The sequence below is a fragment of the Lampris incognitus genome, chromosome 18, assembly GCF_029633865.1.
Source record: "Lampris incognitus isolate fLamInc1 chromosome 18, fLamInc1.hap2, whole genome shotgun sequence".
Taxonomy (NCBI): Eukaryota; Metazoa; Chordata; class Actinopteri; order Lampriformes; family Lampridae; genus Lampris; species Lampris incognitus.
The window spans coordinates 13,460,047-13,478,902 of record NC_079228.1 but is presented as its reverse complement, the minus strand read 5'-3'; the positions used below and the strand labels follow the sequence as shown (position 1 = coordinate 13,478,902).

At 50.0% G+C, this 18,856-nt stretch overlaps 1 protein-coding gene across 3 annotated transcripts in view; it reads right to left on the bottom strand.

Annotated features, from left to right (window-relative positions):
* The window catches only part of LOC130128896 (triple functional domain protein), a 95,873-nt gene extending 77,017 nt beyond the window's left edge, over positions 1-18,856 (bottom strand). For all 3 annotated transcript variants that reach the window (XM_056298668.1, XM_056298669.1, XM_056298671.1), the window contains exons 1-2: positions 18,761-18,856; positions 2,015-2,065 (exon numbers count right to left, since the gene is read on the bottom strand). In XM_056298668.1, coding sequence (XP_056154643.1) covers positions 2,015-2,065; positions 18,761-18,830 — 121 coding nt within the window. In that variant the 5' untranslated portion in view covers positions 18,831-18,856. The remainder of the gene's footprint in view (positions 1-2,014; positions 2,066-18,760) is intronic.

Sequence of the window (18,856 nt, the reverse complement as noted above, 5' to 3'; positions counted from 1 at the left end):
CAGGAAGTAATAACTAGTGAGCAAGAATCACAAAGCTAAAGGAAAACAACCCCATCTGGGGGAGAGGGCGCTAGTGCAACGACACCCGGCTGGTGAAACAGCAGCCAGCCATGATGTGAGGTCACGTCTATCTTACGCCGCTCTTTTGACTTTATCCTGATTGTGGGATTTTTTTTGCCCCCCCCCCCTTCTCCCCAATTGTATCCGGCCAATTACCCCACTCTTCCGAGCTTTCCCAGAATAGACCGCTACGCTACCCGGACGCCCCATCTGATGGTGTTTTACCTTGGTCTGTGGTGCGCATCTGGCATTATGTCCTATATTTTCATTGTATGTTGTTGTTTTATCTTGACTATGTGCATCATTATTTATCTATTTATTGTATCCAGCCAATTACCCCACTCTTCCGAGCCGTCCCGGTCGCTGCTCCACCCTCTCTGCCGATCCGGGGGAGGGCTGCAGACTACCACATGCCTCCTCCAATACATGTGGAGTCGCCAGGCGCCTCTTTTCCCCTGACAGTGAGGAGTTTCACCAGGGGGATGTAGTGCGTGGGAGGATCATGCTATTCCCCCTACCCGCCGCTGCCCCCCCCCAACAGGCGCCCCGACCGACCAGAGGAGGCGCTAGTGCAGCAACCAGGACACATACCCACATCCGGCTTCCATCCCACAGACACGACCAGCTGTGTCTGTAGGGACGCCCGACCAAGCCGGAGGTAACACTGGGATTCGAACCAGCGATCCCTGTGTTGGTAGGCAACAGAATAGACCGCCATGCCACCGGGATGCCTATGTGAATTATTTCATCCTGTTGTGTAAGGCACCTTGTAACGTTGTTTGCAAAGGTACAATATACATTTATTTTTATTTTATATATTTTTTAGTTTATTATTATCTATTTATAGCACTCATATTTTCTTCTATATAGCTCTAGTGGTGGGCTATATGGAAAATATTATCATAATAATCAAAGGAATTTTACTCAATATACATAAATCACAATCTCTGCTTACATTTGCAAAAAATACCATGTTTAAGAATCCAACTGAGGTTCATCACAGTGAGCCGTTTAATCACGTAAAATACAACATCAAACCAAAACTAGTTTTCAAATAATACTCCCTAAAATAATCCAGACCCGGGTTTGTGAGAAAGTGTACGTTATAGATTCTCATTAGCATTTGTTTCAACAACAAAACTGCGCATCATGATAGGACATATCCAAATTTCATCCACTGCAAGATGACAAATGATGATAATAATAATAATAATAAAACATTTTATTTATAGAGCGCTTTTCAAGGTACACAAAAACACTTTTAGCTGCCCCCTCCCCAAACACATCAGACTGCACCGATCTGTCCACGTCCACATTAATAGTCACAACTCCCTTTGTGCGATTAGCGATAAATGATAGTACTGAATCACTGCCCGGCCCTGGAAAGCTATAGCTGGGGAGGAGACAAAAAGATGAGGGGAAAAGAAAAGAGGTCAGGTCTTTCAGGATGGGAAAAGGATGACAAAGCGGGGGACAAATCAGAACAGGGAGGACGGACAAAGCCAGGGGGGAGGGGGTTAGAAAACAGAGGGCCACGTAAAGGCAAAATGACGGATGGGTGCAGGAAGGAGGCGAGCAGGGAGGACGAGGGCCTCGTAAGTTTCATGTCATTACCGCCAGCCCGGCATGGCGGCCGAGACGGACGCCCAGGTGCAGGTAGCCGATCTCAGTGTGAGAGAGACAGAATGTCGTGTAGGGAGCGGGGGGCAAAGGAGAAGGCAGGAGGCAAGGAAATGTCACAGTCTGAGATAGATTATGGCCTAAGTCACAGGTGTAATGAAATATGAGTCCTGATCATGGCCGGCACCGTGTGTGTGTAACATTATGTGCCTAATAAACATCTGACACTGCAGAAGATACGGTAGAAAAACAGCTACGCAGGTGTGGTTACCTGTGCACAGGCATGTGGTACAGTAAATGTGTTTGAGAGTGAATATGTGTGTGTGTGTCTTACCTGCTATCTGACTTGATACATCTCCTTTTGGCTCTTTAGGGAGGGAACCATCTGAGCGAGGAAGGAGAGGGAGAGAGATTAGCAATGAGTGAAAATATAACAAGGACACATAACATCATAGATATGATGCACAACTGTTGTGTGAATTATCTTAGGTTTGTAATTGGAAGTGGACCTAGTATTGACCGCCATTTTCTTTTGAGTATTTAGCTATTGACATCATATCACAACTGGATGCTTGACACTTGGACACTTCAAAACTTTCATCAAGATTGATTTATTTGGGGTGTCCAGGTGGCGCGGTGGTCTATTCCGTTGCCTACCGACACGGGGATCGCCGGTTCGAATCTCCATGTTACCTCCGGATTGGTTGGGCGTCCCTACAGACACAATTGGCCGTGTCTGCCGGGGGGGGGAAGCCGGATGTGGGTATGTGTCCTGGTCACTGTACTGGCGCCTCCTCTGGTCGGTCGGGGCGCCTGTTGGGGGGGGGACTGGGGGGAATAGCGTGATCCTCCCACGCGCTACATCCCCCTGGCGAAACTCCTCACCATCAGGTGAAAAGAAGCGGCTGGTGACTCCACATGTATGGGAGGAGGCATGTGGTAGTCTGCAGCCCTCCCCGGATTGGCAGAGGGGGTGGAGCAGCGACTGGGACGGCTCAGAAGAGTAGTGCAATTGGCCAAGTACGGTTGGGGAGAAAAGGGGGGAAACCTCCCCCTCCAAAAAAGATTAATTTGTTTGAGCAGGGGTGTGTAGAAAAAGCATTGCCAATTAATTAAAAATCGTTACAGTCTTACAACAGCATGTATTTTTAGACGCACTCATTCACAAATATTTCTGGCACCCCCCCCCCCCCCACACACACACACACACACACAATCTACAGAGGTGATGCAGGCAAACACAAGACGAAGACTAAAAGCCAGTTTGTGAGCGGGTCAGACGTCAGGTTTGTGAGGGGCCTCGCATCCTGATAGATCTCCTTCTAATTCACCGCAGATGACCGCAGAGGGACCGCCGCCGAGAGGGCGAACGGCCGACAGGTGCGACACAAATCCAGTCCGCCGGGACCTTCTGGGGCCGCTCGGCCATAAACATCACGCTCGGCACAGCATGTGCTGCAGTCACCCCGCCGTGCCGGCCAACCCCATGACTGAGGCCCACAAGCTCCTTCAGCGAGCAGTACAACAACCCGATTGTTTTGGCCTACAGCTCTGTCGACATGGCTACGGCCTCGGGTGGAACTCGGGTCAACATCATGCATTGTCGACATGTAAACAGGCGAGGCCGGCTGTCCAGCTGACTCACCGGCACGAGCCTCCCGCCGTGCTCCGACTAAGGCGTGCTTGCTCTGTCCGTAATGACCCCAGTGAAGGCCGCTTGGTAAGTGGACGGAAGTGGCCATTTATGTTCACAAGTACTGCTCTAAATACACACACACACACACACACACACACACACACACACACACACACACACACACACACACACACACACACACACACACACACACACACACACACACACACACACAGCACAAGCATACGCAGGGGAGGAAACTCACTTTTGTAGTCTACATAGGCGACAGTGGCTGGTAAAACCCAACAACTCAACACCCACATGCTGACTAGGTCTTCAGGAAAGCACCGGACTTCCGCTTGCTGACTGGTCTACACGCCAAAATGGCTGCCAGGGTACACGGACTCACCAGCTATGCACGTGCGTTTTTCTTTTTCTCTTCCTCCCCCCCCTTTTTTTTTCTCCAGTTGTACCTGACCAATCAACCCGCTCTCTGAGCCGTCCCGGTCGCTGCTCCACCCCCCTCTGCTGATCAGGGGAGGGCTGCAGACTACCACATGCCTCCTCCGATACACGCGGAGTCGCCAGCCACTTCTTTTCACCTGACAGTGAGGAGTTTCGCCAGGGGGACGTAGCGCGTGGGAGGGTCACGCTACGCCCCCCCCCGTTCCTCCTCCCCCCTGAAAAGGCGCCCCGACCGACCAGAGGAGGCGCTAGTGCGGCGACCAGAACACACCCACATCCGGCTTCCCACCCGCAGACACGGCCAACTGTGTCTGTAGTGACGCCCAGAGGTGGAAAACGGCACTTCAGAAAGTAGAAGTACTAACCATGTATTTGCTCCACCCATGCACTAAACCAGCTGATTCTAATTAGCGCAACACTTCAGCTAGGTAGAACTAATTAGTGAAATCAGCTGGTTTAGTCCATGGGTGGAGCAAATACATGGTTAGTATTTCTACTTTCTGAAGCCGGGTTTTCCACCTCTGGTGTCGCCAAACCAAGCCGGAGGTAACACGGCGATCCCCGTGATGGTAGGCAACGGAATAGACCGCCACGCCACCTTGGACCGCTACGCCACGCACGTACATTTTTCTGATGGCGGTTTCTCGCGTCATACATACAGCAGCGTGGTACACGTGAGGCGAAACATACATCTACGCGCACACTGATGACGCGCAGACGGGTGGAGGCAACGTGTGCCACCGGAAGACACGGCGATGTCATCTTCTCAAATAAACTACCGAGAATATGTCCTCTGACTGCCAAGGCAAGACCGTTCTGTACCTGGGTAAACTAAAAAAGAGACGGGGATGAAAGAGAGAGAGAGTGGGGGGGGGCAAAAAGCGTGGCCAGAGTAAGACCAAACACAAACATTCCCGGCATATTTGCCATGCCGAGAACAGGCAGCGGAGCCGCGGCGTGAGAGGCGGGGACGCTGCGCTGCAGTGGCCGCTGCCGCCCGCGTCTTATCCGGATCCAAACAACAAAAGGCTGCGGTCAAGCCGCGAGTTCACCAGACGAACAGAAGCACAGGTATGCGTGAGGGCGGCCGGGCGGATCCACGCACGCACACACGTACCCCCCCCACACTCCAGCCGACCGCCCGACTCAGCCGTTGTTTAGTCAATCTGGCATCCACCACCAAATAGTGCGAGATGAAAGAGGGCTTTCCCTCTGAGCCGAGACTATCTGGCTTTTTAAGAAGTGGGTTAATCTGACCGCCCGGGTACACACACACACACACACACACACACACTCCCAGTTTTGTTACAGCCCATAGTAGGATAAGTCCACCGCAGCTACGTCAGCCTTGCCGTTTGGATAAAGTTACACAGCTCACACAAACACACACAACTAACGGCCAGAGAGGAAATGACAAAGCAAAAAAAATGCAATCGGCCAAATCCTGTTAAGAACTCCTGAGCTCGCCTCTGCAGTCCCCTCTCCCGAACACACACACACACAAACCTGGCCGTATCCAGTATCGCACCCTGCACTCACCTGTAAGCTCAGCTGTACACGACAGTAGTTATACTGTAAACCGAGTCGGGGTCTTTTCACAGACGGCTCTCTCTCTCTCTCTAGTCTCCGTCCCCCTCTCTGGGCTCACGTCGACACAAGACCACCCTTTCAGCGGGCCCCTGCTTTCCCCCTGCAAGTTCTCGGCAGGCACACTCATCGTTTGACTCATAAGCCTTCGCGCTGCAACGCGCGGGCAAAGTAGGAAAGACCCCTTTCATTTAAAGCATGCCTATTGTGTGGCTCACGCTGACGAAACGGCCTTTAGCCTCGAACCCAGAAATACAACAATAGATACAGCCGCTGACTTCTCTCCTCGTGACCGCGAAGTGGAGCTGGGGGGGGGGGGGGTCCTATCGATACGTAACACCGCTACTGTCCCGTATCGTCGGGGATTTTGGTTTATCGTGACGCAACTGCAATATTGTCCTTCTCCGCCCTTAAAGGCGGCGTTACAGGGAAGCGGTCATCATATGCCAGGTTACTACCGGTTATTTCCCTACATCGTCTAGTAAAAAGCACCCGGAGACACCAACCAAGTACCGTCACACTGTCGGTACTGGGGGTTTCAGTCCAAAATACGTATTTACTCGATAAAAACAATCATCTGTCGGCTCTACTGTATAAGAGGTGATGGCGGTCAGAGGGGACAACAACTGTTGTGTTTAGACTGGATAAATGTCAGAGACAGAGGGAGAGACACACGCACACAGAGCGAGAGACAGAGAGTGAGATAGACAGCAAGGGGGCGAGACAGCGAGAGAAACAGTGCGAGAGAGACACGGGGGAGAGAGGAGAGAGCGAGAAACAGAGTGAGAGAGACAGAGGGGAGTGAGAGGAGCGAGAGCGAGACACGGGGGAGAGAGGAGAGGGAGAGCGAGAAACAGAGTGGGAGAGAGGGAGACAGAGGGGGGAGAGCGAGATTGGGAAAAATGATTGAAAAGAGCACAGAGCGAGCATAAGTGAGAGAGGCTGGCTGGCTGGCTGGGGGGGGGGGTAACAGTGAGATGGCAGTTCTGAATGCACCAGAGACCTGAAGAAAAATAGAGTACAATGGTCTTTTAGGACCTGTCCTAGTTTGGTGCGCGCTCTCTCGCTCCCTTTTGCTTTTTCCTTTTTTTCTTTTTGTGCTCCTCTCAAAATAGTAGCAAGGCCCATTCTGGAAAATCTGTTGTGCCAAAACTTATCAATGTGCTGCCTGACTCAGTTCCTCTTTTGGCCACTTTCACAACACAACGCAAACCATGTAAACACGGCCTGCCAGTCCGTTTACGCTCATCTTCATTCCCTCTGCAGTCCTCAGCTCCTCGCTCCCTTCTCGCCGTCGCCATCTACACAAACTGAAAAAGACCCCCCCCCCTCTCTCGAGACGTGGACCCGTCTCCTCGTTCCGGACTACCGTTTACGCTCTTGCACACAAGAATGCGTGACGCCGACGGTTATCGGCGCACCTGAATTTGGGCTGGCGCGCTAACTTAGGCTCCGACCTACCTCCTGTCTTCCCCCTTCTCTCCAACCTCTCTCCATTTTCTTCTCTGCCCCCGCTCTTGCGCTCTCCCCCTCGACTCTTTTCCTTCTCCGGTTCCAGCTTGTAAGAGACGGCGGCGGGGCTTGCAAATTTTCCCCGTGCTCACACCAATTAGCTCTTACGCCAGAGAGACGGCTGACGGAGAGCGAGAGAGAGCACGGGAGACGAGAGGGAAAGTGGGACAACCTCCTTTTTTTTTAAACACATGGAGAGGGGGGAGAGGTTGTGTGTGTGTGTGTGTGCGTGCGTGTGTGCGCGTACATGTGCGCGCGAGTTTGAACAACAAACAAAACAAGCTGCCTCATTATGAATCTGACAAACTTCATAATCGTGCAACTCCCCGGACGACAAACAAACCCGGCACTGCTCGGGTCGTGCAGAGCTCGGATGATAAAGATCCAAATGGGCCGCATGTTCCGGCTGTGTTTTACAACAACCAATGAGGGCGAATCGACTTAACCGAAAATCAGTTAATATGTGCAAGTAATAACTCATCCATTTCTCTGGCAGAGTACTCGTTTGTGGGGCAGTGGTGGATCAATGCAGAAAGGGCCCTTTTTTGGGCGTGGGTGGGCGGGGCTGGCTTTTCGAACACCTTCCCACATGTCCTAATATTCCGAGTGCGGCCTTTCAGGCCCGTGCCTAACTCAGCCATGCTGTGGAAACCGATTTTAAAGATCTCCGTCGGTGCTGCCAAGACGGTCTATAATAGCCATGCAATTTAGCCTCGGACTAAGGCGCCGAGTATCAGGACCGGTTCACCGTCAGCTGATCCTCGTACCTGGGGTGGGTTTTTGGAAGTCCCCCCTCCCCAAAAAAAGAGAGCTCAGGTTCTTAAGTTTTGCCGGCCTGGTTTCTAAAGGCCTATTAGCGGGGACACAACATAGCGGGCATGGACACACATGGTTGCTGTTGTTACCATGGTAACACCAGGCCCAGCCTTGTCTGGCGGATATGAGAGCGGAATGAACCGTCCACCTTTTATCACAATATGTCTTTCTTCTATTCAATAACGGTGGTGAGGCGGTAAAAATCTCCCCCCCCCCCTTTCGCTTCCCACCGGGGCTGAACACACATTGGACGACAGGCTTCAGCCTTCCAAAAGCGGCCACGGCCTTTTGTCTGAAATGCCAGCCCGTGTGAGCGTACCGCCGAGTGCTCTTCCCGCTCAAGCTTCCATTTTATTTATGTTCACACTCACGGACACACGCACTAATGCGGTGGGGTATATACTCTAGCGATTCGGGGGGCAGTCTGGGAGACCGCCGCCATGGCCGGGACGCGAACCTGTGTATCCCGCTCCGCAAGCGACAACATTAACCAGTCGACTAAAGGGTCCGACCCGTTAGTCAAGGACCAACGTGTCAACTTATCCATGCACGTTACAATACGTCGGATTGGATCGGGTCAGCGGCGGTAATCCAATGATTTCTCACCTCCAGCACACCCGGCGCCGTCATCTGCGACCGCCGTTACGCAGACAGATACGCCACCTGCGGAGAGACGCGGCGAAACGCTGCGACCCCGCTTCGGCAACTTCCCGCCCGTCCGCCCGTCTCCGAGGACCGACAGCCCGCCCGGTATGACTCGATGAGAGGCTGCGGTTTTCCGAACTGATGCGCACGTATGGCCGTCTGACCCAGTGTAATTCTGTTGCGGACTTCCGCTTCCGCATGGTATAAGTAAACATAAAGGACCGGCTGTCCTCTCACCCCCCCCCCGGAAGCCTGTGCTGTCTCTGTCGTAAAACGCCGGGGGCAGGTCTTCGTATTGCCACGAACGGAAACGAACCAAAACAAAACGGTTCACAGGCAACGTGGAGGCGGTTTTTGTCGGTCATGGTCAGGACTGTATTACCGACGGTGCTATGAGTTCTACACGACATCACACGGGCTTTTTACAGCAGACGGCGGCATCGCCCCCGACCACAGGCTTAGCGGTTGTGTCAGGGAGGGCATCCGACGTAAAATTTTGCCAAATCAGTATGCGGGGGAGGGGGGGGGGGCGTCCGGTGGGCGTGGCGGTCTATTCCGTGCCTACCAACACGGGGATCGCCGGTTCGAATCCCCGTGTTACCGCCACCTACAGACACAATCGGCCGTGTCTGCGGGTTGGAAGCCGGATGGGGGTATGCGTCCTGGTCGCTGCACTATAGCGCCTCCTCTGGTCGGTCGGGGCGTCTGTTCGGGGGGGAGGGGGAACTGGGGGGGAACAGCGTGATCCTCCCACGTGCTACGTCCCCCTGGCGAAAGTCCTCACCGTCAGGTGAAAAGAAGCGGCTGGGGACTCCACATGTATCGGAGGAGGCATGTGGTAGTCTGCAGCCCTCCCCGGATCGACAGAGGGGGGTGGAGCAGAGACCAGGGCGGCTCGGAAGAGTGGGGTAATTGGCCGGAGAGAAAAAAAAAGAAAAAGGGGATGGTACTTTAAAAATAAATAAATAAACAAACAAACAATCTTCTGTATTCAACTTGTGTTTTGTTCCGATGACGGGCCCCATCTTTAATGACGTCATCATAAAAACAACACTTCTTTTGGGCCGTTTTCCGCCAACGCCATATTTTCATCTCTAGTCTCTACTGAGAGTCACTGTATTGGCCCTGTGTAGTACAGCTCCGAGGAGTGGGGTAATAGGCTGGATACAACTGGGGAGAAAAGGGGGAAAAAATAAAAAAATAAAATCAGTATGTGGACTGACATTAACAGCATTGGTGCTGTGCCCTCACAGGGTCCTGATGGAAACTGTAAAAAAAAAAAATCTGCTGTGGCGATGGCGACCCCTGAAAAACCAGGGAAAAGCTGAAAGAAGAAGAGCGTCATCTCGACTTTGATTTCACTCGCTCTTCATCACTCTTTTCTGAAAATAAAACCAGAGCGTCAGTTCGCCCAAAAAAAATAAAAATGAAGGCCTGCTTTTTCTGTTTACTCAGGAGAACCAAATCCAAATGTGAGGTCACACTCTTTTTTTTCCGGTAAGCTTTTGCCTTTCATCAAGGCAGCTGGCGAACGTTTCATTTGCATTGTTAATTTCTACATTTGCCTCATCACAAACATGCTGGTGGATGCTCCCTTTATTTATATATGCATGTTGTTCCACACAGCTTTTTTTTATTATATGGTTTGTCCTCCGACTTTGTTGTGAGGTCTGCGAGGTTATTCTGTCTATTTTAGAAAGGGAAAGTGGCCAGCCCAGCAAGGAGAAACATATTATTTAACAACCATTCAGTCATACTGGTCAAGCCTTACACATAATTGTGAATATGATTCACAAAAAAAGAAAGTCCAAATCTTCCCCTGCAATGGTAAAATCTTACTGCTGGCTGAAATAGATTTACTTCTAATATATATGTGATATACCTGCTATTAGAAATGGGGATGGAAGGATTACTACAAGTTTCTGCAAACAGTCATGCAGAAACACAGATAAAGCAATGGGTAGATGACAACTGACTCTGCGCGGAATAATAACTGGTTTTCTAGAACAGCTCGGCCGAACCGTTTCTTTTGGTTATCTGTCAGGGAAATTAGCGGAACTTCCCTTTTTTTTTAATTTACATGCATGTGCTGGTGTTTAATAACTGCCAGTTTCTATTCATACTGTTAAGATGAAAATCTTCTGTAAATTTATTTTTTTCTTTGATTTCTCCTCCTTTTCCCCCCCAGTTGTATCCGGCCAATTACCCCACTCTTCTGAGCCGCCCCGGTCACTGCTCTACCCCCCTCTGCCGATCCAGGGAGGGCCGCAGACTACCACACGCCCCCTCCGATACATATGGAGTCACCAGCCGCTTCTTTTCACCTGACAAGTCAGGAGTTTCGCCATGGGGGACATAGCGCATGGGAGGACCACCCTACTCCCCGTCCAGCCCCCCCCCCCCCCCGAACAGGCACACTGATCAACCAGAGGAGGCGCTAGTGCAGCGACCAGGACACATACCCACGTCCGGCTTCCCACCCGCAGACAGCCAATTGTGTCTGTAGGGACGCCCGACCAAGCCGGAGGTAACACAGGGATTCGAACCGGCGATCCCCGTGTTGGTAGGCAATGGAATAGACTGCTTCTCTACTCGGACGCCCATAAGATCTTCTGTATTTAACTTCTGTTTTGTTCCGATGAAGGGCCCATCTTTAATGACATCATCACAAAAACAATACTTCTTTTGGACCGTTTTCCATCAACACTTTACTTTCACCTCTAGTCTCTACTAAAAGTCACTGTACTGGACCTGTGTAGTAAAATAAAAGGTTAAAAGCCAGATTTTGGGTCCGGTTCGCCCCTCCTGAAAATCACGAGGGCGTTCCCGATTCCAGGCTGGCCTGAACCGATTATCTGCCCAAACGGTCCTGTAGCATGAGGGGTTTACAGACATAATCTCGATGTTACCAACTGGATCGGAGTCTCTCCAATTTTTAATCCTAAATATCAAACATGGACCAAACATGTTCGATATTTAGGACTTGAAATCCTGTAACGTGAAAGGAACGGCGATGGAACATTGAACAGAAACCCGCAACGGCCAATGAGAGCGAGCTGAGTGGGAAGCGTCCCCAACCAGATCTTGTGTTCTTGTGTAGAACAGAATGTATGAAGCAAGTGGAAAGAGGAGATGGATCCAATATTTACAGGTACATTATTCCAATCAGAGGTAGCTTTAAACATTAAGGCTTTCTTAGCTATTGCGCCTCAATTGATGATTAGAGGAGAACGGTACCATAAACTGCTTTAAATAGTGAGGGTAATTGAAATGTATACATTTAAAAATAAACTGTAGCCAATGTCACTGCCTTCTTAGGACGGGAGAAGGCCAATTAATAGTTTCATACATTGTGATCCAGTTTGATGACGCAAGTTTCTGTGAGATCTCAAGTCCCTGGAATCGCCACTCTGAAATGGTTTAAACGCCAAGGTGTGGTCCTGCGTCGTCTTGATTTTGACATACTCTATTGGTCCCCATAGGGAAATTATGCTCTGAATTTAATCCATCCTAGCTGTGTAGCTAGGAGCAGTGGGCAGCCGCCTGGCAAGGGCCCAAGGACCAACTCCAGTTTGTCTTGCCATGCCTCAGTCAGGGGCACAGACAGGAGTACTAACCCTAACATGCATGTCTCTCTCTCTCTTTTTTGGTGGGGGAAACCGGAGCACCCGGCGAAAACCCACTGCAGACACAGAGAGAACATGCAAACTCCACAAAGAGGACGACCTGAGATGACCCCAAGGTTGGACAACCCCGGGGTTCGAACCGAAGACCTTCTTGCTGTGAAGCGACAGCGCTAACCACTGCAAGATCGGTTAAATCTGTCATTATGTCTGTGGTCTCCCACATTTTTAAAATCGTTTTGAAAATGCTCTAGTGTGCACCAGACACAACTCGTTCTCACTGTGTTATGTCTGTCTTGACGCAACTATAGACACCGATCAGCCAAAACACTAAAGCCACTGACAGGTAAGTGAAGAACAGTGATTATCTCGTTACAATGGCACCTGTCAAGGGGTGGGATATATTAGGCAGCAAGTGAACAGCCGGTTCTTGAAGATGATGTGTTGGAAGCAGGAGAAAGGGGCAAGCATAAGGATCTGCGTGACTTTGACAAGAGCCAAACTGTGATGGCTGGACAACTGGGTCAGAGCATCTGCGAAATGGCAGGTCTTGTGGGGTGTTCCCAGTATGCAGTGGTCAGTACCTACCAAAAGTGGTCCAAGGAAGGACAACCGGTGAACCGGTGACGGGGTCATGAGCACCAAAGGCTCAGTGATGCGCATCGGGAGCAAAGGCTAGCCCATCTGGTCTGATCCCACAGAAGAGATACTGTAGCTCAAACTGCTGAAAAAGTTAATGCTGGCTATGATACACAGATACACAGGCGTCAGAACAAACAGTGCATCACAGCTTGCTGCGTTATGGGCTGTGTAGCTGCAGACCAGTCAGAGTGCCCATGATGACCCCTGTCTACCGCTGAAAGCGGCTATAATGGGCACGGGAGCGTCAGAACCAGACCATGGAGCAATGGAAGAAGGTGGCCTGGTCTGTTGAATCTCGTTTTCTTTTATATCATCTGGACAGCCGGGTGCGTGTGCATCATTTACCAGTGGAAGAGATGGCACCAAGATGCACTATGGGCAGAGGGCAAGCTGGCAGAGGGAGTGTGATGCTCTGGGCAATGTTCTGCTGGGAAACCTTGGGTCCTGGCATTCATGTGGATGCTACTTTGACACGTACAACCTACCTAAACATCGCTGCAGAGCAAGTACAACCCTTCATGGCAATGGTATTCCCTGATGGCAGTGGCTTCTTTCTGCAGGATAATACACCCTGCCACACTGCAAAATTTTTCCAGGAATGGTTTGAGGAACATGACAAAGAGTTCAATGCATTGCCTTGGCCTCCAAATTCCCCAGATCTCAATTCGATCGAGCATCTGTGGGATGTGTTGGAAAAACAAGTCCGATCCATGGAGGTCCCACCTCACAACTTACAGGACATAAAGGATCTGCTGCTAACATCCTGGTGCCATTTACCAGAGGACACCTTCAGAGGTCTTGTGGAGTCCATGCCTCGACGGGTCAGAGCTGTCAGGTTGTGAGTTTAGTGTGTATGTTTGTCTGTACCTGGACACTTACTGTCAGGGAGCAAGGCTTAACGAGGTCCCCACAACCTTAACAGCACAAAGAAAGGGAGAAGAAAAGAAATGAGGAGGGAGGGATGGAGAGAGAGAGGCTGACAGTGACAGAGACAGGGTCAGGGAGAATGGCAAATTATTAGAGAAAGGGTATGTGAATATGTCAGAGGAAGGAGGGGGGCGCGATTGCTTGTCACAGAGCACCCTGTGCTGCAGACCACATGATGTCTGAGTGTCAGGTAGATTTACCCTAATTACTCAGTATGAGAATCTCCTAACCCATGTCCATCACTCACTGACTGTCTCAGTATGGCTCAAAGTACATTCAGTTCCCTGACACTATGTGTCAGAGCTCAGCAAATATCAACATGGAGAACAACTGAACGTTATGTACGAAGTAAAAGCAGTGAAGCTGGAAATCAACCAGCTACTTGTTCATTTATTTGGCTTGATAAGCAGTGCCTGTTTCACTCGTCTCGTGAACAGAGACGACTAAATGGAGTCCGATTTAGCTGCATTAGCTTTCAGCCTCTGCTCCGGGCCTGACGTGACAGCTTCTAGCCTGGAGGAAACTTAGGAAGGGACCTCAATCAGACCGATTGAGTTCCCTTCGTAAAGGTTTCCTCCAGGCTAGAATCCACCGATGGTTATTGATCCATCCAATGGATCAATAACTTGAGTCTTAGAGAGAGAAAGAGTGTTTGTACACAGACCTCAGCGAGGCTGAATGGGACTGAGTCATAAATGCAGCTCTGGATCAGATTTCTCTCTCTCTCTCTCTCTCTCTCTCTGTCGGTCTCACTCGCTCTCATACACACACACGTATTTAAACAAAATTACACACACAAACACACACATGTGCGCACGCATGCAAAGTGCAAACCCCATTCAACCCACCACGCCATGTTGCGGCCTCGAAGCTTTCATTCATGAAGGCTGTCCGGGTGGACTGTAGTTTTAAAGCCACATTGCCCTCGTGCCATGACAATACAAAACAACACCCAATGAGCCTGTCAGTAGCTGGTGTAGCATATGATGTCACGTGTTTGTAGCACAATAACATAATGATTGACAACATGTCACAACGGAACTCCCCATCCACTTGTTCCTAGGATGTATTAATTCCTGTCTCAAAAACAAACGGGGGGGGGGGGGGACTTAAACACTGTCGGTTCCCATCACAACTGAGAAGCCTCAAGACAGGGCAATGAAAATGACAAGACACTGCAAATGGAGAGACCGAGTAAAGACAGGCAGACGTTCAGACAGCAGACAGACAGATTTACACAGACTGGTACGAGCGAGGGAGCGTGGAGGAAAGACAAAGACCGATGCTGAGGGATGGAAAGACGGGAGAGGGGAAAGCTGGGGGGGAGAATAAGCATAGCCTGTGGCGAGACACTCAAACTTGTGCGTGTCAGAACACGGCTCCCAGCGCTACGAGGAGGAAGTCAGGAGGAAAACAAAGGGGAGGGCCCCCACCAAATGTGACACTCAAGCCTCCCAACTAGCTTGCAGGTTTCGCTGCTGGTTTTTGCCACTGGGCTGAGTGGTTCAACACAAGCCCATCCACTATGGATACCCTTATTATGATTTGTTTTGAGGTTTCAAGCATTGCTGACTTGAATTTGAAAAATTGCCCGATACCAAACACAACAGTTATAAACATACTGGATCTTTTTCCTTCAACTGAAAAAAAAAAAATCAACACTTAAAAATGAACCTTTGCTATTTTATTTTTTTTAACTTTATCTCCATCGGTTCACTATAGGACCCCATCACTTCTGTCTATTCGCCCGGTGTCACTGGAGAACACTGTGGATAAGGTGAAAGGTCGAGATTTCAGGATAATGAGTAATACAAACCATCTTTCTTCCTGGTTCTCAGTCACACCTTTCAGAAGGAGGTAACCATGACACAGTGACCGCGAGTCCAACTCCAACCGGGAAGTGTTGCTAATGACACACATTCACACGCAGACTCCATTTAGATTGTGGTGATTTCAAAAAGTAAAACACAAATAGCAGCAATGGCTGGCCGGGATGTAACAGCAGGGGACATGATGGATGAGGACATAGTTCATGATATTTGGCAGTGTACTGTACAACCGTATTTGAGCCAGAAACATTGAAGAGGAGTGACGTGAAATGGGGCAATGGGACGAGAGAGGTGGGGGGGGGGGTTTGGATCTCAGACAGCAGCGTTCACATTGAATTCTGGGTATCATAGGAACGGATGAATCAAGTCAGAACTTGACTGTAAGCCAAAAAATAGCATTTTCTCGGCCACTTTTGGGTGTATTTGATTTTATTTGCTTCTAAGAATTCAGGCAACATTCAAGATTGACATAAGAGCCACGATAATGATAACGACATTTCCATTTAAGCTTACATTTAATGTATGTGTAATGCAAGTGGTTGAGCTATTCAAAAGAAAGGCATATTGCTAATGTAGGTTGACATGACTATCATGAATTTGTACTGTTAGAAGATAACAGACACGGCTTCCATCTTCGAGTCGGCAGACCCCTATTAGGCTGACCAATTATAAATAGCTGGATTTAAATATCTGTTGATACTAATTGTTACCCAAACTCATCACACACACACACACACACACACACGCACACACACACACACACACACATACACACACACACACGTAGGTGGCCTTGTCAATCACAATCCCTTTGCTTGCAGTCACATCTGCACACCACTGCAGGTTGCCAAGAGCTCTCAGGAGGTTGCACTGAAGTGCTACCCCATTTAACCATACACAGGATGTGATATCCCTTGTGCCGTACTCCAAAGTGAGCAGTTGCACAACAGCCAAATTCAGGTAACAAGCTTATAGACTAGTCCATGTCCTAAAGCGATCTACTAACCTGTCAGTAGTTACCATAGGTCATCAAACAACACTGTTGTAATTCTATTGGCCGCTCTCACAGGCAGCAGCGTTCATAAAACTAGTTCATAAAACAATCTGCCATGAACTCTTGCAGGGTTGAGTGTGTGAGCGTGAGCATGTCATTGGGCTACTGTCATTGGGCTTCTATTGGCTTCCTTCACTATTGTTTAGCTGAGTTATGCCTGCGACATGCCAAGGCTCAACAGCCAATGTTTGGTTTAGTGTAAAAAACAAAAACAAAACGGGCATAATGACTAGTCTTCACAGCATAGGTATGCCAGCGTCAACTAGGGCCTAGATTTGCATACACTCAGCTATTATCCTCTGAAGAGCTGGAGATGGTGTACTTTTTACAATCCTTTCCCTTTAGTTTGTTATTCCACAGAGTTTACACTTCTTGTGTGATGGACAATAGGCTTATAAGTGAGAAAACGATGCAAAAAAACATGTTTTCATTTGAAATTGGGACTTTCCATTACACGTACATTGGCTCAGTGGTGGCAACGCACAACCATCAGGGAGTAGGAACTGAAATAAATTATCTGCCACATAGGCAGCGTAGCAAAATGAACAAGCTTAGGCAAAATGATCTCAAGTAGATATAAACAGCTCAAGTAGTTTTACAGGTATACATAACGTCATTATCCAAACACCTATTTAGTTGCAGCTGATTTAGACGTAGCCCCAACTTGCGGTTAGAGCTTCAGAAAGCCTCGTTTCGCCATCACTAACCACAAGCACAAGTGCAGAGGGGGCACTTGAAATCCACAGGACAGTAAACATTTTTGAAAGCTTATCGACGTACACGACCAACATCTCGAAGCAGAGTAGTTAGGGCATCACAAGACGTGTGCTTGAGACAAAGGGAAGCCAGCAGAGATCTGCTCTTCTAGTTGAGCAGCTCGATGCGGATACTGAACTTCCCTCTGCGGCTTATTATCTAGCCAGACATACAAAACCACAGGAGCCTGCTGCTGGATGTCAATACTCAGCCTTCCATTCCTTTTTAAACACTCGGCTCTTTCCAAAATCTCGGTTCTACAACAGTTCCGCCACATACAATGGTGCACCTGTAGATAAGCCATGGATTTGGCCATGCATCTGTACACTTCTGCTATTGTGTCATAAGCCATAATGGAGTGCAACAATAACATAAACACTAATTAAAACTCGGAATTAATGACTGCTCCAAGTTTGACGTTTTCGTATCTCCGGGTAGTCTGATGGAGAACTGCAGTTTGCAGACCATGTGCTACAGTAAAAGTAACTACATCGTTATTAAAGCACACGCGGCCGCAATACATGGGAGAAATTGGCAGCCACGCCATCAAGGACGTAATACGTTGCCTGCAAGGGGCGAACAGAGCCAGACTGTATGCGGTACATTTTACAGATCGCTCGTCACCGAGGTCTGACTGTACCCCGCTAAACCACACGAAGGCCCGAGGTACTGCCGGCCGTCCCCGTCCTTGCTGACGAACTGGCCTAGTTAGCCTATGCTAGCGATCGATGCGTGCACACCGTCGAGCAGGGAGACGAGAAACCGGGCGGTGTGTTGCAGAGTGAATCAGTCCAACCCGCCACGTTCTCGAAGTTGGCCGCTGACAAGGGGGGGCTGCGATATCAACCGAAAGCCCCCCTCTCGGCCCGCACAGATCACGTTACCCCGCCATCCTGCGCACAGGGCACGCCGTAGCTGATCTGTGCCACGCCGTGTATTGTTTACATACGGCGCGATGGGGGCACATTTTTTGACAGCAACCAAAGCGACACAAAAGAGCTGGCACGCCGGTGAATTAGACCACAAGGCACGCATAAACGCCCCCCACCGTTGGTGAGCCTATAACAGCTTGTTCGAATAACACGCCAGTATCGCAGACGCGCTGGTGGGCTAGCGGTCGCTAGCTAGCTTTCATTAGCGTGCGTGTTGAGAGGATTCACCGAGGACTGGTGGTGGTGGTGGGGGGGGATGACGTCGGTCTACACGGGCTAGCTAGCTAGGTTAGCTCTGTGGCTACCCTAGCTGGTCGTGATCGTGCACCTGGTACGTGCTTGTGACAAGATAACGTTAAGGGCTTTCTCGCCGCGGGGGTCGCGGGTGTAGATCAAAACAGCTTTAACGCGGATTTCAACTCCCGACAGAGCTACTGGCGGTTTTCTTTCCACCCCTTCCCCGCTCCTTTTGTGGCCATAGTCCTGAAATGCTTTGCCTCGGATATATAAGAGCCGCCCCCCCGTCCTCCGCGGAGCCCCAAACCAAACCAGACAACCCAGACCGGGGGACAATGTCTCTCCCGTACCGCGCTCACGGGGAGCGGCTCTCGGCGGAGCCCGCTGCCCGATCACCTCCGTCCATCTGCGGGGCTTACCGGTCTTGAAGAACGCCGCTATGTCGGCGGCGTCCTTTGACGTCTCCTCCGCTCCTTCCCCGGAGCTCATGGCCGCCGACCTGAACGGGAGCTCAG